Here is a 24,088-nt window from a genome sequence, read left to right on the forward strand (position 1 = left end):
AAAGCATGCAGACATGGTCAAGAGGTTCAGTTGTTGAACAGGCCAAACATCAGAATTGGGAAGAAATGTGATCTAAGTGGCTTTGATTGTTGGTGCCAGATGGGCTGGCTTCAGTATCTCAGAAACTGCTGATCACCTAGTCTCTAGAGTTTATAGAGAATGTTGTGTGAAACTAAAAGAATAGCTAGTAAGTGGCGGTTTAGATTAGATTATGAGAACACTCAGTCCTCTTTTATTGTCATTTAGAAATGTATACATGCATTAAGAAATGATACAATGTTTCTCCAGAGTGATATCACAGAAAACAGGACAAACCAAAGACTAACACTGACAGAACCACATAATTATAACATATAGTTACAGCAGTGCAAAGCAATACCATAATTTGATGAAGAACAGATTATAGGCACAGTAACAAAAAGTCTCAAAGTCCCGAGTCCCCGATAGCAGGCGGCAAAAGGGAGAAACTCGCTGCCATTAACCTCCAGGCACCGTCAACTTGCCGATACCTTGAAAGCAGCTGACCACAGCCGACACTGAGTCCATCCGTCCGAAAACTCCGATCTTCCGACCAGCCTCCCGAATGCTATCCTCTGCCGAGCGCCTTCGACCTCTCTCCGGCCGCTGAAATACGCAAAGTCGAGGATCTCGAGGCCTTCTGCTCCGGAGATTCCGGTTACCACACAGTAGCAGCGGCAGCGAAGCGGGCATTTCAGAAATTTTCCAGATGTTCCTCCGTGCTCTCACATTTATCTCCATCAAATCAGGGTTGTGCACGATCCCCTACTTGACAGATAACAGATATCTGCCGCCATCTTCTCCCCCCCCCCACCCCCGGGGTTCTGTGGGTAAAAAAACCTTGTTAATGAGAGAGGTCAGAGGAGAATGTGCAGACTGGTTCAAGCTGACAGGAAAGTGACAGTAAATAAAACAACCACATGCAACAACAGTGGTGTGCAGAAGAGCATCTCTGAATGAACAACACATCGAGCCTTGAAGTGAATGGGCTACAGCAGCAGAAGACGATCAACTTGCAGTCAGTGGCCACTTTATTAGGCAGAGGGGGTACTGAATAAAGTGACCACTGAATGTGTATGCCATAACATTTCTTTTTCACACTACAACACTGCAATTAAGCAGATATTTCATTAAAAATAAATTCCCAATAACCCTGGCAATGCAGTGTTACTGTTAATTGCAATAATGCTTTCTCAAGGATCTCAATGCTGACACTGCTGTGATTTAAACTCTGAATTATCCAAACATTTCTTCAGAATACTGGTAGCGGGTATGATATACTGTACAGTCAGAATCTCCAGCTTCCCAAGGCAATTAATGATAGTAATTGAACCACACAAAAAAAGCAGCGAAGGTTTCATGTTCCACTTAATCACATCCAAAATAAATATAGATATTCGAAACAACTCTTCGATTGTTCAGCTCGTTGTTGTGTTCTTCCTATCCAATTCCACAGCAACTTGGTAAAGCAACTTCTCTGCACAGGACTGCAAGAAACTGCCCAGCTCAGCACATCGTGGAAATCAGTCTCCACTTTGTGGGCTCTGTGTACACTTCTCAGTGCCTTGGTAAAGCAGCCAACATAAACAACCTCCCTCCCCTCACCTACCCCAGATGTTCTTTCTTCTCCTCGCTTCCATCAGGCAAAAAAAAGATGCAAAAGCCTGGAAGCATATACCACCAGGCTCAAGGACGACTTTTACTCCGCTGTTTAACGTTATTGAACCCTAGTGCAACAAGATGTACTCTTGACCTCACAATGTACCTTGTTATGGGCTTGGTCCGAATTCTCTGCCTGCACTACACTTTCTCTGTAACTGTAACACTTTATTTTGCATTGTGTTATTGTTTTACCTTGTGTAATGATTTGATTTGTATAGATGGCATGCAAGACAGGTTTTTCACTGTACTTCAGTACACGTGACAATAATATATCAATTTACCAATTTGTGTTCCAATGAACCACTGTGTTCCTCTGTGTAGGGAGAGGGGGAGAGAGAGGGGGGGAAGGGAGAGTGGGAGGGGAGGGAGAAAGGGGGAGGGGAAAGAGGAGACTGGCTTCCACTGGGTGGAGCAAGTGTGTGCCTCAGGACTAGCAACACTTCTATACCAGTGGCCACTTATTTCAATTCTATTTCTCATTCCCATTCAGACACATTTATTACTCTACTGCCATTTGTATTTTGTTTGAGGAGCCTCCAACCTGATGGCATGAACATTGACTTCTCTAATTCCCAGTAATTTCTCTCCCCTCCCTCCTTCTCTCTTTTTCCATCCCTCATTCTGGTTCCACTCTCACCCTTTCTCTTCTCCTCACCTGTCCATCACCTCCATCTGCTTCCCTTCCTCCTCCTCTTTCTCCCACGCTCCACTCTCCTCTCCTATCAGATTCCTTCTTCTTTTTCCCTTTACCTCTTCCACCTCTCACCTCCCAGGTCCTCACTTCACCCTCCACCCCACCTTCCCCCTCACTTGGTGTCACCTGCAGGCTGGTACTCCCCTCCCCCCCTCACCCGACCTTCTCATTCTACCAAGGGTGGTGGTGGGGACAGATACATTGCGGATATTTAAGAAATTCTTAGATAGGCACAGGGATGAAAGAAAAATGGAGGGTTATGTAGGAGGGAAACATTAGGTTGATCTTGGAGAAGGTCAAAAGGTCGGCACAACATCGCGGGCCGAAGGGCCTGTACTGTGCTGCAATGTTCTATGTTCTATATTCTGGTTTCTTCCCTCTTCCTCCTCAGTCCTGATGAGGGGTCTCGACCTGAAACATCAAATGTTTATTCATAAATGCTGCCTGACCTGCTGAGTTCCTCCTGCATTTTGCGTGTGTTGCTCTGGATTTCCAGCATCTGCAGAATCTCTTGCATTTATAAATCCTCGCGTAAACTGTGATACTTAGTTCCAAACATCAAGCTTTATATATATATTTTGTTTCACTCGCAAGGGGGTGGAGAGAGAGAGAGAGAGAACGATCGTTGCTGTGTGCTCCCGGACTAACAGCATCATGCTGAAGTCTCTATTCCCTCTGAAACCTGGGGCGATGATTCTTTTTCCTGCGACTGCATAGCCCGCACAATGTTGGCGACTGTGGTTCTGAGGAGATATCATGCTGCTCTGCTCGGGTCTGCTTCAGTCTGATTTCGCCTGCCGCAGACCGGGGAGTCTCAGCGCGCCGAGTCCATGATGCCCGGCTGCCCGCCGCCGGAGGGGAGAGCATGGGAGGACGGCGAGATGGGAGGGCAGAGAGGAAGGTAAAAACTGCGCGCCGTGCCCAGCAAACTTGGGGAGATGTTTCCCGCGGCTCGGCTGACGAGACAAGCCCCGCTGGAGGTCGCTTTCGTCACCCTGCTGTTACTGTGCGGACCCTGCACCCAGCAAAGTGACTCCAAGCAAAACCGACCCAAGGGGAGGCACTGGAAAGGTGGTGAGTCGCAGAGGTGTCTGATGCTCAGATTGTACGGTGGGAGAGCGAGATGTGTGTGTGTGTGTGTTCACGCAATGTATTTGCTATTGCTTTGAGCTGTTGTATGTATTCAGTATTGTCATGGTGTGGTTTAACAGATACCAGGCTCCCCAGAGTGAGGGGGTCGGGTTAACCCACGTTTGACCAGTCGCTAGCCAAGTGATGCTGTAATGTGGATGGTCTTGCGGTCAAAGACGGCGTTGATGTTGGCAAAGGGAGTTGGGAGACTCTGGTCATCTGGCGACAAGGGGCGAGGGGCGCTGATGAACCCATCTGTGGTGGGCGACTGGAGCGAGCCAAATGCGCCGGAATCCCATCCGGCCTGCGCCTTGCCTCTGTCCTTTCCAAGTTGTTGGCGGGGATTGAACATGCCGTCGAGCGTCAGGCGAGGGTCCCGGCTGGGGTGTGACAAGAGTTTACTGTGAGTGGAGAGAACTCTGACGCCGGCGACACGCCCATCGGTGCTGTGTATTCGAGTCCTGCCACTGGGTTTGATCTGGGTTCCGGAACATCAACAGGGTGAAGACGGGCTCTTAAAATCCGAGGTATTTTCCATCTTGATGGAAAACGCCTGTGTGTGACCTTGTTTAATGTCCGGGGGCTGCTGCACGGGCAGCCACCAGCCAGTTCCTGACAGATCGGGATCGGGGTCAGGGTGCAGAGGCATGGAACGCGAGATGACTGGGAGCCCTTCACCTGCTGCAACGTTCCTCCACCTCCACTGCCGTTGTCACGTGTCATCTTCACCTTTGAGGTCCTGGCTGGATTGCTGTTTGTCTGGAACCTCCCCCTTGATCTTACCGCCATGGGTAATCCCCCTCTGGACCTCAGGAACTCACTAGTCTCTCCACCAAGACAAAGAGACCATCCTTGGAGGAGAGCAGTCAAGGCAACTGGACTTGTGCTGTCCAGAAGATATTTCACCACTCATCCTAGAGGCTTCTTAAGTTCTGAACCATGACTTATAAACTCTGTGAGTCGTTTAAAGTACAGCAATCACATGAGGCTCATTAAGAGTGGTAGAGATAATGATTCTTATCTTTGAACTAATGGATAACCCAGCAAGTCCAGTTGCCTTGATTTATTACTGCTTGATATACAATGACCTGGATGACCGAGAACCTTCTCAGACATGGAGGAGGTCCTTTGCCACACCAATGCTTGCACTTCAACAATTCTCGAAGTACCTGTTGAATCTGACCTCCAGGGAGCAACTCAGCTGGTATCAGGCTGTGTTATAAGAAATGACCTTGATTGTGGATCCAGAATTGGCTTGCCCACAGAGGACAAAGAGTGGTTGTAGGCAGGTCATATTCTGCATGGAGGTCGGTGACCAGTGGTGTGCCTCAGGGATCTGTTCTGGAACCTCATCTCTTCGTTATTTTTGTAAATGACCTGGATAAGGGATGGGCTAGTAAATTTGCTGATGACACAAAGGTTGGGGATGTTGTAGATAGTGTGGAGGTCTATCAGAGGTTACAGTGGGACATCAGTAGGATGCAAAACTGGGCTGAGAAGTGGCAGATGGAGTTCAACCCAGATAAGTGTGAGGTGGTTCATTTTGGTAGGTCAAATATGATGGCAGAATATAGTATTAATGGTAAAACTCTTGGCAGTGTGGAGGATCAGAGGGATCTTGGGGTCCGAGTCCATAGGATACTCAAAGGAGCTGCGCAGGTTGACTCTGTGGTTAAGAAAGCATATGGTGCATTGGCCTTTATCAACCGTAGGATAGAGTTTAAGATCCGAGAGGTAAGGTTACAGCTATATAGGAACCTGGTCAGACCCTTCTTGCAGTACTTTGCTCAGTTTTGGTCGCCTCACTACAGGAAGGATGTGGAAACCATAGAAAGGGTGCAGAGGAGATTTGCAAGGATGTTGCCTGGATTGGGGAGCTTGCCTTATGAGAATAGGTTGAGTGAACTTGGCCTTTTCTCCTTGGAGCGACGGAGGATGAGAGGTGACCTGATAGAGGTGTACAAGATGATGAGAGGCATTGATTGTGTGGATAGTCAGAGTCTGAAATGGCTAACACAAGAGGGCACGGTCTTAAGGTGCTCGGAAGCAGGTACAGAGGAGATGTCAGGGGTAAGTTACTTATGCAGAGAGTGGTGAGTGCGTGGAATGGCTGGTGATGGAGGCAGATATGACAGGGTCTTTTAAGAGACTTCTGGATAGGTACATGGACCTTAGAAAAATATAGGGCTATGGGTAATCCAGGGTAATTTCTAAAGTAAGTACATGTTTGGCACAGCATTGTGGGCCGAAGAGCCTGTATTGTGCTGTGGGTTTTCTATGTTTCTATTCTAAATGAACGTCCCTCTTTCTGAGTCCGTGCCCTTTGGTCCTAGACTCCTTACTATAGTGATCATCCTCCCCACATCCACTCCATCTCGTCAGTCCAGTATTCAAGAGGTTATTCTCTTGCCATTTGCTGTAATTCTCAGGTCACAGATGTTCCCCACCATGGTATTTGCTTCAACAACTCCTCAAATCTGTGCACCTGGAGACTTCCATGGATCTGCAGGAAAACTGTGTTGATTGATGGAGCCCTTCAGCCCATCATACCCATGCAAGCTCTTTGAAGATGGTCTCCAGTTAATCCTACAGTTGGATCCATTTCCCACAGCTCTTAACATTGCTGATGTAGGGTCTTCACCAGATACATCGACAATTCCTTTCATCCACTGATACTGTCATCTTCTAGCAGATCGCTGATCGAGGATCAACTTTATTCACCATACACAGCTGCCTGTATTAGGAATTTGCTGTGGTGTGTTGGTGCAACTTGCAGCAAAAACAACATTCAACAATGTTCAAGAATTCTATAAAATATAAAGCTTGAGGCTGAAGTACAGAGAGGGAATCATGGAGGATGAAGCACATTTGAACTTTTGCTCTCCTCTTAGCCTTCTCTGCACAAGGACAGCCCCAACCTCACTCCCTCTATTCATCCCTGTTTCCAATCTGATGGATCATCCTCGACTTTCTGTAGTTGGATCATGAATGAAGTGCTGTGTCTCTGTAAACAATGATGGCAGCAGAATGTTTTTTTTTATTGAGAAGATACTGGAGTACAGGTGCAGTTCAAGTTCAAACTTATTGTCATTCAACCATACACATGTATTCAGCTAAACGGAACATTGTTCCTTTGGGTCCAGGGTGTAAAACACACTATATATAACACACGGAGCACATACGCTCAGTGTCCACTATATTAGGTATCTCATGTACCGAATAAAGTGGCCACTGAGTGTATGTTCATGGTCTTCTTCTGCTCCAGTCCATCTACTTCAAGACTCAACTTGTTGTGCATTCAGTGACACTCTTCTGCACACCACTGTTGTAATACGTCGTTACCTGAGTTACTGTTGCCTTCCTGTCAGCTTGACCATTCTCCTCTGACCTCTCTCATTAACAAGGCGTTTTCTCCATCAGAACTGTCACTCACTGGATTTTTTTTTGTTTTTCACACCACTCTCTGCAAACACTAGAGACTGTTGTGTGAGAAAACCCCAGGAAATCAGCAGTTTCTGAGATTCTCAAACCACCCCATCTGGCAGCAACAATTATTCTAAGGTAAAAGTCACTTAGATCACAGTTCTTCCCCATTGTGATGTTTGGTCTGAACAAAAACTGAACTTCTTGACCATGTCTGCATCCTTTAATGGACTGGGTTGGCTGATTAGATATTTGTACTATTGAAGAGGTGTACAGGTGTACCTAATAAAGTGGCCACTGAGTGTATCATTACAATCCAGCTCGTGAAGTCACCAAACAATATTAGCACATGCATCTGAGTGGTATGGTCTGAAGATTGACAGGTTGACATAAAGTGCGAGATGTATGTTTATATAAGACGGTATAATGTTACTGGTGCTGTTATGATAAAACAAACTGCGTATAAATATGAGAAATACTGCGGATGCTGAAAATCCGAAACAACAGCACACTCAAAATGCTGGAGGAACTCAGCAGGTCAGGCAGCACCTACGGGAATGAACAGTGAACATTTTGGGCCGAGACCCTTCTTCAGGACTGGAAGGGAAGGGAGAAGATGCCAGAATAAAATGGTGGGGGGAGGGGGAGGAGGATAGCTGGAAGGTGAGAGGTGAAGGGCTGGAGAGGAGAGTGGACTGTTGGAGAAAGGGAAGGAGGAGGGGACCCAGGGGGAGTTGATAGGTAGGTGACAAGAGGTAGGAGGCCACAGTGGGGAATAGCAGAAGAAGGATGGGAGAGGGAAATTTCTTTAACTGGAAGGAGAATTCGATCTACATGCCACCAGGTTGGAGGCTGCCCAGGTGGAATATAAGGTGTTGCTCCTCCACCCTGAGGGGGGCCTCGTCATGGCTCAAGAGGAGGCCATAGACCGATCTGTCGGAATAGGAATTACAATTTTTGGCCACTGGGAATTTCCACTTGTAGCAGATGGAGTGGAGGTGCTCGATGATGTGGTCCCTCAATGTACGACGGGTCTCACCAATGTAGAGGAGGCCGCGTCAGGAGCACTGGACACAGTAGATGACCCCAGCAGATTTGCAGGTCAAGCATTATTTCACCTGGAAGGACTATTTGGGGCCCTGAATGATGGTGAGGGAGGAGGTGAATGGGAAGCTTTAGCACTTTGGCTGCTTGCAGGGATAAGTGCCGGGAGGGAGATTAATAGGGAGGGATGAATGGACAAGGGAATCATGGAGGGAGTGATCCCTGCAGAAAGTGGAAGATGGGGGCGGGGAAGGGAAAGATGTGTTTCGTGGTAGGATCCCATTGGAGGTGACAGAAGGAATGGAGAATGATGTGTTGGATGTGGAGGCTCATGGAAGAAGATTACATATTTTCATGGCTGTGAGAAGATTATAGCAGGGAGCTTAATGTTCAAGGTCACATATTGTATCGAAAGGACAGGCAGGGAGGCAGAGGGGGTGAGGTGACTCTGTTGGTGAAAAATCAGATCAAATCATTTGAAAGAGGTAACATAGAATCAGAAGGTGTAGAATTGTTGTGGGTAGAGCTGAGAAACTGGAAAGTAAAAAGACCCTGATGAGAATTATAGCAAAGAAGTTGTCTACAAATTACAATGGGAGATAGAAAATGTATGTCAAAAGGACAATATTATGAAAGTCACAGGTATTTCAATATACAGGTAAATCAGGAAAACTTGGTTGATGCTGGATCCCAAGAAGGAGAATTGCTAGAATGCCCACAAGATGGCTTTTTAAATGAACTTGTGATTAAACCTACTAGGGGATCAACTATTCTGTATTAGGTGTTGTGCAATGAACTGGAATTGATTGGAAAGCTTAAGGTAAAGGAACTCTGAGGGATCAGTGATCATAATATGATAGAATTCGCCCTGCTATTTGAGAAGGAGAAGCTCATGTCAGATATATCAGTATTATAGAGGAGTAAAAGGATTTACAGAGGCATGAGAGATGAGTTGGTCAGAATTGATTGGAAAAGAACACTGGCAGGGATGACAGCAGACCCAGCAATGACTGGAATTTCTGTGAGCAATTCGGAAGACATCCCAAAGAAGAAGAAGTACTCTAAAGGCAGGATGAGGCAACTGTGGCTGACAAGAGAAGTCAAAGCTAACATAAAACCCAAAGAGAGAGCATATAATAGAGCAAAAAATTTGTGGGATATTTGAGGATTGGGAAGCTTTTAAAAACCAACCGAAGGCAACTAAAGAAATCATAAAGATGGCATGTAAAAGTAAGCTAGTCAATAATATTAAAGAGAATACAAAACGTTTCTTCAGATACATAACGTGTAAAAGAAAGACGAAAGTGGATATCGGAGTGCTGGAAAATGATGCTGGAGAGGAAGCAATGGGGGCAAGGAAATGGCAGATGAACTGAATAAATATTTTGCATCGCTCTTCACTTTGAAAGACACTAGCAATGTGCCAGATGTTCGAGGGTGTCAAGGGGAAGAAGTGTGTGAAGTTATCATTACTAGGGAGAAGATGCTTGGAAAACTGCAAGGCCTGAAGGTAGATAATTCACCTGGACCAGGTGGTGTACACCCCAGGGTACTGAAAGAGGAGGCTCAAGAGATTATGGATATACTAGTAATGATTTTTCAAGAATCAATTGGCTTAGTACTGGAGGACTGGAAGGTTGTAAATGTCACTCCACTCTTCAAGAAAGGAGAGAGAGGTAGAAAAAAGGAAATTATAGGTTAGTTAGTCTGACCTCAGTGGTTAGGAAGATGTTAGAGTGATTGTCAGGGATGTGTTTTTGGAGTTGTTAGAGGCACATGATAAAATAAGCTGTAGTCAGCATTGTTTCCTCAAGGGGAAATCTTGCCTGACAAAGTCTTTGAAGAAATAACAAGCAGGATAGACAAAGGAGAATCAGCTGATATTGTGTACTTGAATTTTCAGAAGGCCTTTGACAAAGTGCCACACATGAGGCTGTCTAACAATCTATGAGTCCATGGTTTTACAGGAAAGATTCTAACATGGATAAAGCAGTGGCTGATTGGCAGGAGGCAAAGAGTGAGAATAAAGTGAGCCTTTTCTGGCTGGCTGCCAGTGATGTTCCACAGGGTCTGTGTTAGGACCGATTCTTTTTATGTTTTACATCAATGAATTGGATGATGGAATTGATGGCTCTGTTACAAAGTTTGCAGACAGTATGAACATAATGTAGGTAGAGGGCAATTAGTTTTGAGGAAACAGAAAGGCTACAGAAGAACTTAGATTAGGAGAACGGACAAAGAAATAGCAATGGAATAAGGTGTATGGTAATGCACTTTCGTATAAGAAATGAAAGGTTTTACTATTTTCTAAATGGAGAGAAAATACAAAAATCTGAGCTGTAAAGGGATTTGGGAGTCCTTGTGCAAGGCAAAGAGTGGGAATAAAGGGAACCTTTTCTCTTTGGTTGCCAGTGACTAGTGATGTTAGGTCTGATTCTTTTTATGTTCTATGTCACTGATTTGGATGATGGAATTGATGGCTTTGTGGCCAACTCTGCTGATGATACAAAGATAGGTAGGGAGGCAGGTAGTTTTGAGGAAGCAGAGAGATTATGGAAGGACTTAGGCAGATTAGGAGAATGTCTGATTGAATACAGTGCCAAGAAGTATATGGTCATGCACTTTTGTAGAAGAAATAAAAGCATAGGCTATTTTCTAAATGGAAAGAGAATTCAAAAATCTGAGGAGCAAAGGAACTTGGGAGTCCTTGTGCAGGATTCCCTAAAGGTTAACTTGCAGGTTGAGTCAATGGTGAGGAATGCAAATGCGATGTTCATATTCATTTTGTGAGGACCGGAATATAAAAACAAGACTGTAATGTTGAAGGTTGTAAGCCACTGGTGGAGGCCTCACTTGGAGTATTATGAGCAGATTAGGGCCCTTTATCTCAGAAAGGATGTGCTGACATTGGAAAGGGTTCAAAGGAGTTCCAGAAAAATGATTCTGGGATTGAAAAGCTTATCCTTTGAGGAGTGTTTGATAGGTCTGGGCCTGTACTCACTAGAATTCAGGAGAATGAAAGGTGGGAGGGGACATCTAATTGAAGCTTATCGATTGGCGAAAGGCCTAGATATAGTGGATGTGGAGAGGATGTTTCCTATGGTGGGAGAGTCTAAAACCAGAAGACACAGAATAGAGGCACGTCTACTTAGAACGGAGATGAGGAGGAATTTCTTTAGCCAGAGAGTGATGAATCTATGGAGTTCATTGCCACAGACAGTAGAGGAGCTAAGTCCTTGGATATATTTATGGCAGAGGTTGATAGATTCTTGAATAGTCAAGGCATGAAGGGATACGGGGAGAAAGCAGAAGATTGGGAGTGAGAAGAAAATTGATCAGCTATGGCGAAATCGTGGAGCAGACTCGATGGGCCAAATGGCCTAATTCTGCTTCTATATTTCATGGTCTTATTGTAAGGATATGAGAAACCCTATCACTGTTAAGGTGGAAGGAAGATGAAGAGAGTGTGGATGTTTGGGAAATGGAGATGTGGGTGAGGGCAGCATCGATGATGGAGGAAGGGAAACCCTGATCTTTGAAGGAGGAGGACAACTCTGATGTCCTGGGAAGGAAAGCCACATCCTTGGAACAGATGCAGTGGAGTTGAAGAAACTGAGAAAAGGGAATAATATTTTTGCAGGAGACAGTTAATCATGGGAACTGGTAGGTTTATAAAAGATGTCGGTCAGCTGCTCGTCTCTAGAGATGGAGTGAGAGAAATTGAGAAAGAGGAGGGAGGTGTCAGAAATGGACCAAGTGAACTTAAGGGCAGGGTGGAAATTGAAGGCAAAGTTGATGAAATTGGCAAGCTTAGCGTGGGCACATGAAGCATCACCAATGTAGTGTCAGTGTAGCAGAGGAAGAGTTAGGGAGCAGCACCAAGGAAGATTTGGGCTATGGACTGTTCTACATAGCTAACGAAGAGGCAGGCATAGCTGGGGTCCATGGGGGTGCCCATGGCTACTGCTTGAGTCTGGAGAAAGTGGGTGGAGCCGAAGGAAAAATTGTTGAGGATGAAGATGGGGGGGGGATGGGGGTGGGGGGTTGACTGAGGGGAATCGATTGGTTCTTTTATTGAGAAAGATGCAGAGAGCTCTAAGGCCTTCTTGCCGGGGTATAGAAATGTACAGGACTGGACACCCATGGTAAAAATGAGGTGGTCAAAGCCTGCGAATTGAAAGTTAATGGGGAGATCGAGGGCATGAGAACTGTCAAGGATGTTGGAAGGTCATTCTGTGCTTTTACAGGGCTTTGGAGAGGCCACACTCAGAGTACTGAGATTCTCTGAGATTTACTGACCACAGCGGTAACGCACTTCGGGTTAAATGCTGGGACTTTGAAGGAGAGAGTTAGTGTACGACTGTATTGCCAAGAGTTTAGGAGAAATGGAACTCATCTTGTTCAATCGGAGGCTGACAAGTAATCTTTTACATTTGTCAACTTTCGATTTAATAAGATGAATTGCACTGGATTGAGTGAATATGGAGAGGATGTTTCCAATAGAGGGGTAGTCTAAGACCAGAGGGTACAAACTCAGAATAGAGAGACGTCCATTTAGAACAGAGATGAGGAGCAATTTCTTCAGGCAGAGAGTGGTCAATCAATGGAATTCATTGCCACAGACAGCTGTGGAGATGAGGTCAATGGGTACATTTTTATTTTGTGATTATATGTGCTGGGGCATAACTACTGTATATGTGGTGTGTGTGACTGTGTATACTGTGTTTTTCACCTTGGCCCCAGAGAAACCATGTTTCATTTAGCTGTATACATGTGTGTGGTTGAATGACAGTAAACATGAACTTGAACTGTAATTAAAGAAGGAGAAATATGATACGGGTTAGAGTATGTGACTTTCAAGTCATAGTCATACTTTATTGATCCCGGGGGAAATTGGTTTTCGTTACAGTTGCACCATAAATAATTTAATTGTAATAAAACCATAAATAATTAAATAGTAATATGTAAATTATGCCAGGAAATAAGTCCAGGGCCAGCTTATTTGCTCAGGGTGTCTGACCCTCCAGGGGAGGAGTTGTAAAGTTTGATGGCCACAGGCAGGAATGACTTCCTATGACGCTCAGTGCTGCATCTCGGTGGAATGAGTCTCTGGCTGAATGTACTCCTGTGCCCACCCAGTACATTATGTAGTGGATGGGAGACATTGTCCAAGATGGCATGCAACTTAGACAGCATCCTCTTTTCAGACACCACCGTCAGAGAGTCCAGTTCCATCCCCACAACATCACTGGCCTTACGAATGAGTTTGTTGATTCTGTTGGTGTCTGCTACCCTCAGCCTGCTGCCCCAGCACACAACAGCAAACATGATCGCACTGGCCACCACAGACTCGTAGAACATCCTCAGCATCATCCAACAGATATCAAAGGACCTCAGTCTCCTCAGGAAATAGAGATGGCTCTGACCCTTCTTGTAGACAGCCTCAGTGTTCTTTGACTAGTCCAGTTTATTGTCAATTCGTATCCCCAGGTATTTGTAATCCTCCACCATGTCCACACTGACCCCCTGGATAGAAACAGGGATCACCAGTACCTTAGCTCTCCTCAGGTCTACCACCAACTCCTTAGTCTTTTTCACATTAAGCTGCAGATAATTCTGCTCACACCATGTGACAAAGTTTCCTACCGTAGCCCTGTACTCAGCTTCATCTCCCTTGCTGATGCATCCAACTATGGCAGAGTCATCAGAAAACTTCTGAAGATGACAAGATTCTGTGCAGTTGTTGAAGTCCGAGGTGTAAATGGTGAAGAGAAAGGGAGACAAGACAGTCCCCTGTGGAGCCCCAGTGCTGCTGATCACTCTGTCGGACACACAGTGTTGCAAGCACATGTACTGTGGTCTGCCAGTCAGGTAATCAAGAATCCATGACACCAGGAGGCAATGACAAAGGTTCTTTGATTAGTAACTGTGTCAAAGGTTATGGAGAGAAGGCAGAAAATTGGAGTTGAGAGGGATAATAAATTAACCATGATCAAATGTTGATTCCAGTAGTTGTGGACCCTGGGGCAAACAGGCCTATTCTCAGGGTAAAAGGTTGAACGTTTGGGACTGAGAGGGGATGTTTTTTCATTCAGGGCTTTGTGAATCTTTGGCATTCTCTCGCTGAGGAGGCTGTGAGAATGTTTAAAACAGTCTGGTTGTCACTCTAAACTAAGTCTAGTTCAACCTTCAGGGCAAGCCAGTTAGGAACTTGGCTGATACTATTTGTGACTGTACATGCTGGATAGTAACTACAAGTGCTGTGAGTGACGATATGTACTGTGTTTTGCACCTTGGCCCCAGAGCAACGATGTTTCGGTTGGCTGTATGTATGTGTACAGTTGAATGACAATAAACTCGAACTTGAATTTGTGATAACAAAAAGAGCTGCTTTCTTGTGAGTGGTCAGCTGCCAGCCTGTTACAGGCAGGGAGGTGTAAAGGATGCGAGACAAATCTCAGCTGGACACTAATGATTTAAACGGTGACATACAGGGGCCACCATTTCACTGGCATATGTCATGAAATTGGTTGTTTTGTGGCAGCAGTATATTGCAATACATTATCATAAAAACTATAAATGAGTATAAGATATACATGTTAAATTAAATTAGTACAAAAAGAGAACAAAAACGAAAAAAAAATAGTGAGGTAGTATACATGGGTTCATTGTCCATTCAGAAATCTGATGGCAGAGGGGAAGAAGCTGTTCCTGAAACATCTTGGGGGATGTCTAAAGACTTAATCTAGGATATGTCCTTCTCTCATTACTACCGTCAAAGAGGAGCACAGGAGCCTGAAGACGCACACTCAATGTTTCAGAAACCGTTTCTTCCCCTTCTGAATTGATAATGAACCCATGAACACTACCTAATATTTTTGTTTGCTCTCTCTTTGCACGACTTATTTAATTTAATTGTATAGGTATTTCTTATTGTAATTCGTAGTTTTTTATTCCCATGTTTTGCAGTGTACTGCCGCTTCAAAACAACAAATTTCACAGCATATGCCAGTGATATTAAACCTGACTCTGATTCTGATCAATGTGAAGGAGGAGTGTGACCTGACAGAGATGGCAAAAACATTGAGGGAGGTGGACAAAATTAGAGTAGGGCTGATGGGGGAGACTGGGGCTGAGATATTGATTAATAATTCCAACATGAAACTTGTGAGAGTCTCCTTCCCCCAAACAGCAGAAAGAATTTGGACCTCACTCCATGGGGAGAAGGTGAGGTTAGCAGTGGAGAGTGAAAGAGTGACAGATGATGGTGGATTGGATGGATGAGAGATGCAGAGGATAGAAGGTGGCAGGTAGAGGCAATAACTTTGTCATTACTTCCTTTAAAATCATATATGCAATATCATAACTCTTCATCTTAACTCATCACCACTACAGGGGCATACGCCATTGACAGGCCCACGCCAGAGTCCTCTGTCCTGGGTCGATAGAAGGTTGGTCGGCCCTGTGGCCTCCTCTTTCCCCACACAACTTCATTTGTCTTCCAGGCGAAGATCCTCCTCCCGGGAATGAGGTCTTTGGAGCTTCTGTGGCTGTAGGTTTTTACAGGGTGGGGTTGCTAGCCCTGTGCCCAACCCTCCTCCTCTCACAGCCGGGCGTGGGAGCATCATTGGCAGAGTTGTAACGTCATAATAAAAATGGAAAATTCTAGAAATACTCAGAAGGTTAAGCAGCATCTGTGGAGGGGGAGTGGAGGTGAATGTTTCACGTTTTGAACTGCATATCATGAGGATGAAGTATCACTCGGCTTAGGAGCAGTCCAATCTGAAACTAAGAGGTGTGCTAGACTACACCTGAACTGTGAGAGGGAAGGGCTAGACTGAGCAGAGAGTAGGTTAAAAGGTCTGCACAAGTACGCTGGCTGAATGGCCTACACTCTCTATTCTATTGCAGGCGAAGATTCCTCCACATTGCTTACTCCCAAGTAATGATATTCTATATACAATCCCCAGGATAACTTGGTCAGATTCCACAACTCTACAACTCATGTTCTCAGTATTCCTTGTTGTATTTTCAACTTTTTCTCAGCTCAAGCTGGTAAAACCTAAGGTGCGGACACAGCCAAGCACACTCATTTCTGAATTGCTAGGAACTTTCAGACTGCTCTAGTGGTGTTTAGTATTTTGGCTTTCTGGAGGTTTACATAAATATTATTGTGTAGGCCTTATTGTTTAATGCTATTATTATGGGACTTTGGGATGATACCAGTTATAAATGTTACTATTGGGACAATGTATACCCTGTTCATGTTTCAAAGTCTTTCAATTTCCTCTTTTAATTCAGCATATTTCAGGTGTTTTTTCTTATTGATTTCTGTATGTTATCATGTTTGGAATGGTGATATCTATTGAGTAAGTTGTTCTTGCTTGTTTGTCCTGAAATATTATATCTGAATTGTCCTATCTGTAATAATGGATCGGTCTTAACATAATTTGTAAGAATTTGACTCTAAAACTGGATCAGGCTTGTATTTATAGTAAGGTATGGTTTCTTTTATGTGTTTGTATTTTAAAACAAGATTTTGGTGAATGATATTTGCTATTTGATTGTGCCTGTATAATCAGATTGAGTTAAACAGCTGCAGGATCCTGTAATGTGTTGGATTGTTTCTGGTCTTTCATAGCATTTTCTGCATTAATCATCTTGAATTTGGTGGTCTTTTATTATGTAGTTTTGATAATTTTTTTGCGATAACCACCTGGTCCTGTATTGTCACAAGGATCCCCTCTAAACCAGGAATTTTTCGCTTCCTTGTCGATATCTAGTCTGCTCAGATTGTGGGGATGTCTTGCATGGAGTGTCAAGCTCTTCCATTGGTTAACTTTTTCTTCAATAATGATAATTTCTTCATTTTTCTGGGTTATACTTATCTGTTTAGTGGTGCATCCTTGTGAGAATTGCTTATGCTCGTGTGGAGTGCTGAATCCTGTTTTCATTGATGAAGGTATATCCTTTGAAGATTTACTTGACTGTTCTGTAACATTTTTTTTCTGTTTTTCCTCTTCCTCCTTCAGTCCTAGGTAGTGTTAATCTAAGTGTGTTCGAGTGTACATAATGTTTCTAAATTTGTCGTTATTATTATTTATTTTTTCTCATCTCAAGCTGGTAAAACCTGAGCCAAGCACGCTCATTTGTCAGTTGCTACGAACTTTTGGACTATTCTAGTGGTGTTTATTATTGTGGCTTTCTGAAGGTTTACATAGATATTCCTGTCCAGGTCTAATTGTTTAATGATATTATATCGTGTCTTTGGGGTATACATATTACTTTTGGGACAATGTATACCCTGTTCATGTTCCACAGTCTTTCAATTTCCTCTTTTAATTCAGGATATTTCTGGTGTTTTTCACTTATTGATATCAGTATTATATCTGGATGGTTATTATGGATTACCTTATCTGTAATTACTATTGTTGTTGTCTATTTGCACAGATTGCCTTCTTCTGCACATTTGTTTATTTGGAAGTCTTTTTGTGTAGCTTTTCATTGATTTTATTGTATTTCTTTGATCTGCTGTGAATACCCACAAGAAAATTAGTGGGATTGAGTTTAAGAGCTGAGAGGTAATGTTACAGCTTTATAGGACCCTGGTCAGACCCCGCTTGGAGTACTTTGCTCAGTTCTGGTCAACTCACTACAGGAAACTATAGAAAGGGTGCAGAGGAGATTTACAAGGATGTTGCCTGGATTGGGAAGCATGCCTTATGAGAATAGGTTGTGTGAACTTGGCCTTTTCTCCTTGGAGCGACGGAGGATGAGAGGCGACCTGATAGAAGTGTATAAGATGATGAGAGGCATTGATCGTGTGGACAGTCAGAGGCTTTTTCCCAGGGCTGAAATGGCTAACACGAGAGGGAACAGTTTTAAGGTGCTTGGAAGTAGGTACAGAGGGGATGTCAGGGGTAAGTTTTTTACACAGAAAGTGGTGAGTGCGTGGAATGGGCTGCCAGCGACGGTGGTGGAGGTGGATACAATAGGGTCTTTCAAGAGCCTCCTGGATAGGTACATGGAGCTTAGAAAAATGGAGGGCAATGGGTAACCCTAGGTCATTTCTAAAATAAGTACATGTTTAGCATAGCATTGAGGGCCGAATGGCCTGTATTGTGCTGTAGGTTTTCTATGTTTCTATAATCAACCTCAGGGTTTTGCGTGGTGACATATACGTACTTTGATCATAAATTTACTTTGAATTTTGAGCCTGTAACACACTTCCAGATACCAGTTATTCTACCTATAACCAACATCTTCACACCCTTCCAGATAACTTGATTTGATTCCAGTCTATAACTCATGCCCAGGGCTCTGGAAACAGTTGACCATGTCTGCATGCTTTTATGCATTGATTTGCTGCCACATGAGTGGCTGATTAGATATTTGCATTAACGAGCAGCTATACCTAATAAAGTGGCTACTGAGTGTATATTCCGTGTACAAACTTCAGAACCTCTTGATCAAATTCCAGCCTATAAATCACACCCGAGTCTCTATTATTCTATATATAAGCCAAACTCCAAACCTCTGGATCAGATTCCCCCATGGCTATCTGTTATTCTCTGAATAAGCCCCAGTGTAATTAGATTCTCATTTTGTATCTCACAGGTTTCTGTTATCCTGTATATCAACTCTCCTCTGAACCCTTTGATTGGTCTCTAGCCTGTAAGTCATGTCTGGATTTCTGTTACACAATAGATAAACCTTACTGACCTCTTGATCAGATTGCAAACTAGTACTCACTGCAGGCTATCTCTTATTCTATATATATTTCTTTTGAAACCTTCAAATATGTACAGAGAATTGATGGATCAAGAAACAGAAAGCAGACTGCATGAACTCTCATTGATAAGTACAATGGAAAAGAGTTTGCAACAATTAACAAGTCTCTTCCGGATTGAGACAGGTGAAGTTGTGGGCTCAGTGGTGAACTCCTGCTTCTGGTTTTTATATTGTGGGATTAGATTTTTCCCTAAATAGAGACATACAGATAAAGAGTAAATGATAGACAAAGGGATTCTGCAGAGACTCTTCATTCCTGATGAAGGGTCTTCGCAATCAGAATCAGGTTTATTATCACCGGCATGTGACGTGAAATTTGTTAACTTAGCAGCAGCAGTTCAATGCAATACATAATCTAACAGAGAGAGAGAGAGAGAGAGAGAGAGAGAAAAGAAAAAAAAGAAAAATAAATAAATAAATAAATAAATAAATAGATAAGTAAATCTTATTCTGTATTCTTTATACTGAATACGTATATTGAATAGATTAAAAATCGTGCAAAATCAGAAATACTATATATTTAGAAAAAGTGAGATAGTGTTCAAGGGTTCAATGTCCATTTAGGAATCGGATGGCAGAGGGGAAGAAGCTGTTCCTGAATCGCTGAGTGTGTGCCTTCAGGCTTCTGTACCTCCTCCCTGATGGTAACAGTGAGAAAAGGGCATGCCCTGGGTGCTGGAGGTCCTTAATAATAGACGCTGCCTTTCTGAGACACCGCTCCTTGAAGATGCCCTGGGTACTTTGTAGGCTAGTACCCAAGATGGAGCTGACTAGATTTACAACCCTCTGTTGCTTTTTTCGGTCCTGTGCAGTAGCCCCCCCATACCAGACAGTGATGCAGCCTGTCAGAATGCTCTCCACGGTACATCTATAGAAGTTTTTGAGTGTATTTGTTGACATACTAAATTTCTTTAAACTCCTAATAAAGTATAGCCACTCTCTTGCCTTCTTTATAACTACATCGATATGTTGGGACCGAGTGAGATCCTCAGAGATCTTGACACCCAGGAACTTGAAACTGCTCACTCTCTCCACTTCTGATCCCTCTATGAGGATTGGTATTCCTCTCCATATTTGCTGCCTCACTTGCTGAGTTCCTCCAGCATTTTGTGTGTGCTGCTCCAGAGATTCTACAGATGCTGAAAATCTTGAACAACACACACAAAATTGAAGAGCAGGGGTTCCCAGCCTGAGGTCACAGATCCCTTAGGTCCACGGCATAAAAAAGGTTCCAGAGGAACTAAGTGGGTCAGGCAGTGTCACTAGAAGGAAATGAATGTTTGATGTTTTGGGCCACGGCTCAGTATTGGTAAAGGGTTGTAGCTCGATTCATCCACTGTTCAATAGCTTCCACAGATGCTGCCCGAGTTCCTCCAACAGTTTGTGTGTGTTGCTGGAGAATAAATTAGCAACTCAAAGGCAGGATCTGTTTTCCCTGCACTGAAGCAGGCTGAGAAGAGACATGATACAGGTATATAAGATTATGAGATGCATAGTTAGGCAGCATCTATGGAGGAGAATAAAGAGTTGACGTTTGTGCTGAGACCCTTTGTTAAAGTTCAAAGTTCAAAGTAAACTTATTTGTCACCATATACAACCCTGAGATTTGTTTTCTTGTGGGCATACTCAGTAAATCCAAGAAACAGTACAGAATCAATGAAAGACAGGATGGACAAACAGCCAGTGTGCAAAAGACAGCAAGCTATGCAAATTCAAAAGAGAAAAAAATAATAATAACAAATAACTGGAAAATCATAATAACAAATTTCAAGAGCATGCGATGAAGAGTTCATGAAAGTGAGTCCGTAGGTCATAGGGAGAGTTCAGTGATGGAGGGGGTGAGTGAAGTTATCTTCACTGGTCTAAGGGCTTGATGGTTGAAGGGTAATAATTGTTTCTGAACCTGATGTTGTGAGTCCTGAAGCTCCTGTACCACCCTCCTGATGGCAACAGTGAGAAGAGAACGTGGTCTGGATGGTGGGGGTCCTCGATGATGGATGTTGCTTTCCTGTAAGAACACTCTGTGTAGATATGCTCAGTGGTGGGCAGGGCTTTACCTGTGATGGTCTGGGCCGTATCCATTACTTTCCATTCAAGGCTATTGGTGTTTCCATACCAGGCTGCAATACAGCCAGTCAATATACTCTCCAATCCACATAAGACTATAAGACAAATAAGATATAGGATCAGAATTAGGCAATTTAGCCCATCGAGACTTCTCCGTCATTTCATCATGGCTGATCTATTTTACCACTCAGGCCCGATCTCCTGCCTTCCCCCCAGCCGCCCCCCCTCCCCCGCCACCCGTATCCCTTCATGTCCTGACCAGTCAAGAATCTATCATTCTCTGCCTTAAATATACATAAAGACTTGGCCTCTACAGCTGCCTGCAGCAAAGAATTCCACAGATTCACCACTCCCTGGCTAAAGAAATTCCTCCTCGTCTCTGTTTTAAAAGGACGCCCCCTGTTCAGAGGCTGTGTCCTCTGGTCTTATACCCTCCCATCATATTAAACATCCTCTCCACGTTCACTCTGTTAAGGCCTTTCAACATTTGATTAGTTACAATGAGGTTGCCCTCTCATTCTTCTCAATTTCAGTGAACACGGGTCCTGAGCCATTCTACACCCTCCATACGACAAACCATTCAAAGCCAGAATCATTTTTGTGAACCTCCTTTGAACCATCTCCAGTTTCTAAGACTAGGGGCCCAAACCTGCTCACAATACTCCAAGTGAGGCCTCACCAGTGCTTTATAAAGCCTCAGCATTACATCCTTGCTTTTATATTCTAGTCTTTTGAAATGAATGTTAACATCACATTTGCCTTCCGCAACCTGCGAATTAACCTTTAGGGAATTCTGCACAAGGACTCCAAAATCCCTTTTCACCTCAGATTTTTGTATTTCCTCTCCATTTAGAAAATAGTCAACACTTTCATTTCTTTTACCACAGTGCATGACCATACACTTCCCGACACTGTATTCCATCTGCCATTTCTTTGTCCATTCTCCTAATCTGTCTAAGTCCTTCTGTAGCTTCTCTACTTCCTCAAAACTACTTGCCCCTTCACCTGCAGTATCTTCATATTGCCTGCAAACTTTGTAACAAAGCCATCAATTCCATCATCCAAATAATTGACATAAGACGTAAAAAGAATTGGTCCCAACACTGACTCAGTGGAACACCACTAATCACAGTAGCCAACCAGAAAAGGCTCCCTTTATCCCCACTCTTTGCCTTCTGCCAATCAGCCACTGCTTTATCCCTGCTGGAATCTTCCAAAGGCCTTCTGAAAATCCAAGTATACAACATTAGCTGATTCTCCCTTGTCTATCCTGCTTGTTATTTCGTCAAGGAATTCCAACAGATTTGTCAGGCAAGATTTTGTCTTGAGGAAGGCATGCTGAATAAGTTTGCTTATAGAAGTTTGTCAAAGTTTTAGATGTCATGCTAAATCTCTGGTTACTCAATTAGTCAGCGTGTTAAGGTTAAGGGGAGAAGACAGGAGAATGGCTTTGAGTGTGGCCATTTTATTAGGCATACCTGTACACCTGCTCATTAATTCAAATATGGAATCAGCCAATCACGTAGCAGCAACTTAATGCATAAACACATGCAGACATGGTCAGTTGTTGTTCAGACCAAACATCAGAGCAGGGAAGAGATGTGATTTAAGTGACTGTGATGGTGGAATGATTGTTGGTGCCAGATGGGGTGGTTTGAGTATCTCAGAAACGGCTGACCTCCTGGGATTTTCATGCACAGCAAGGTCTAGAGTTTACAGAGAATAGTGTGAAAAACAAAAAAAACATCCAGTGAGCAGTGGTCCTGTGGGCAAAAATGCCTTGTTAATGAGAGAGGTCAAAGGAGAATAGCAAGGCATTTTCAAGCATATAGTAAAGCGACAGTAACTCAAATAACTTTGTGTAGTGATGTGTAGAAGGGCATCTCTGAATGCACAACACATCAAACTTTGAAGTGGATGGGCTACAGCAAGAGAAGACCACACGGGTCCCATTCCTGTACCTAATAAAATGGCCACCAAGTATAAATCAGGCATAACAGAATGGCGGAGCAGACTAGATGGGCCAAATGGCCTAATTCCTATACCTCATGGTCTTTTGGTTCCCAACCTGCCTGTTATTAGAAAGGCGTTTGCCTCGTTTACTTTGCCAATCCCCCCCCCCGCCCCATTGTGAACCAATTAATTCTCATGCTCTGTGTATCAGTTGCTACATGTTGGTGCAGAAATCAAAGTATAGACAGGGGTTAGGGCGTGGAGCGGAGAGAGGGCTCGGGGTTGGGGGGTGGGGAGACGGTGGCGGAGTGACAGAGGGAAGGAAGGGAAAAGGGGGCATTAAGCTAAGTACTGCCTGAGGAATTTCTTACTGTCATTATTTTTGCAGTTGACAAAGTGTGAGTGATAATGATTTTTATTGAATTATTGAGATACAGCACAGAATAGGCAGAAAGTGAAAGTCAAAAATGAAAACTAAAAATGCAAACCTTCAGCAGACTCGGAGAAAGAAGATAGTTATCAGATGTTGTGACGTATCTACATGATTATTGATTTGGAGATACAGCTTGAAACAGACCTTTTCGGTCCTTTGGGTACCAACCCCCCAGCAGCCCACCGATTTAATCACAGGACAGTTTACATTGGCCATTTAACCTACTAACTGGTGTGTCTTTGGACTGTGAGAGGAAACTGGAGCATCCTGAGGCAACCCAGGCAGCAGCAGGAAGGCAATGATGGTGAAGGACAATTTAGAAAATGTGCAGCAGAGGAACATAGAACACTACAGTGTGACCACAATTCCAACTGTAAGCAATTAGCGTAATGCTATTACAGTGCTATTACACTGCTGTTACACTGCTATTACACTGCTATTACAGTGCTATTACACTGCTGTCACACTGCTATTACACTGCTATTACAGTGCTATTACACTGCTGTTACACTGCTATTACACTGCTATTACACTGCCAGTGACCCATTGCTCTCCCCATGATCACTTAGGTTTCTTCCAGGTGCTCCGGTTTCCTCCCACGTTCCAAATTTGTACGGTGAGTTGTGATGCACGCTACGTTGGTTCTGGAAGTATGGCGACACTTGCAGGCTGCCCCCTCTTACTGTGTTGGTCGTTGACGCAAACAATGCGTTTCACTTTGTGTTTTGATGTTTCGATGTACATATGACTAATGAAGCTAACCTTTTGCCTTTTCATTATAGGGAGGATGTGGAAGCTTTAGAGAGGGTGCAGAGGAGGTTGACCGGGATGCTATCTGGATTAGAGAGCATGTCTTATGTGGATAGATTCAA

General features: G+C 43.8%; 1 protein-coding gene across 6 annotated transcripts in view; it reads left to right on the forward strand.

Annotated features, from left to right (window-relative positions):
* Positions 1-233: 233 nt before the first annotated feature.
* robo2 (roundabout, axon guidance receptor, homolog 2 (Drosophila)) overlaps positions 234-24,088 on the forward strand; it is a 1,315,623-nt gene continuing 1,291,768 nt past the window's right edge. For all 6 annotated transcript variants that reach the window (XM_063050228.1, XM_063050229.1, XM_063050235.1 and 3 more), the window contains exon 1: positions 234-3,448. In XM_063050228.1, the coding sequence (XP_062906298.1) occupies positions 3,313-3,448 (136 nt within the window). In that variant the 5' untranslated portion in view covers positions 234-3,312. The remainder of the gene's footprint in view (positions 3,449-24,088) is intronic.

The sequence above is a fragment of the Mobula hypostoma genome, chromosome 6, assembly GCF_963921235.1.
Source record: "Mobula hypostoma chromosome 6, sMobHyp1.1, whole genome shotgun sequence".
In the NCBI taxonomy this organism is placed as follows: Eukaryota; Metazoa; Chordata; class Chondrichthyes; order Myliobatiformes; family Myliobatidae; genus Mobula; species Mobula hypostoma.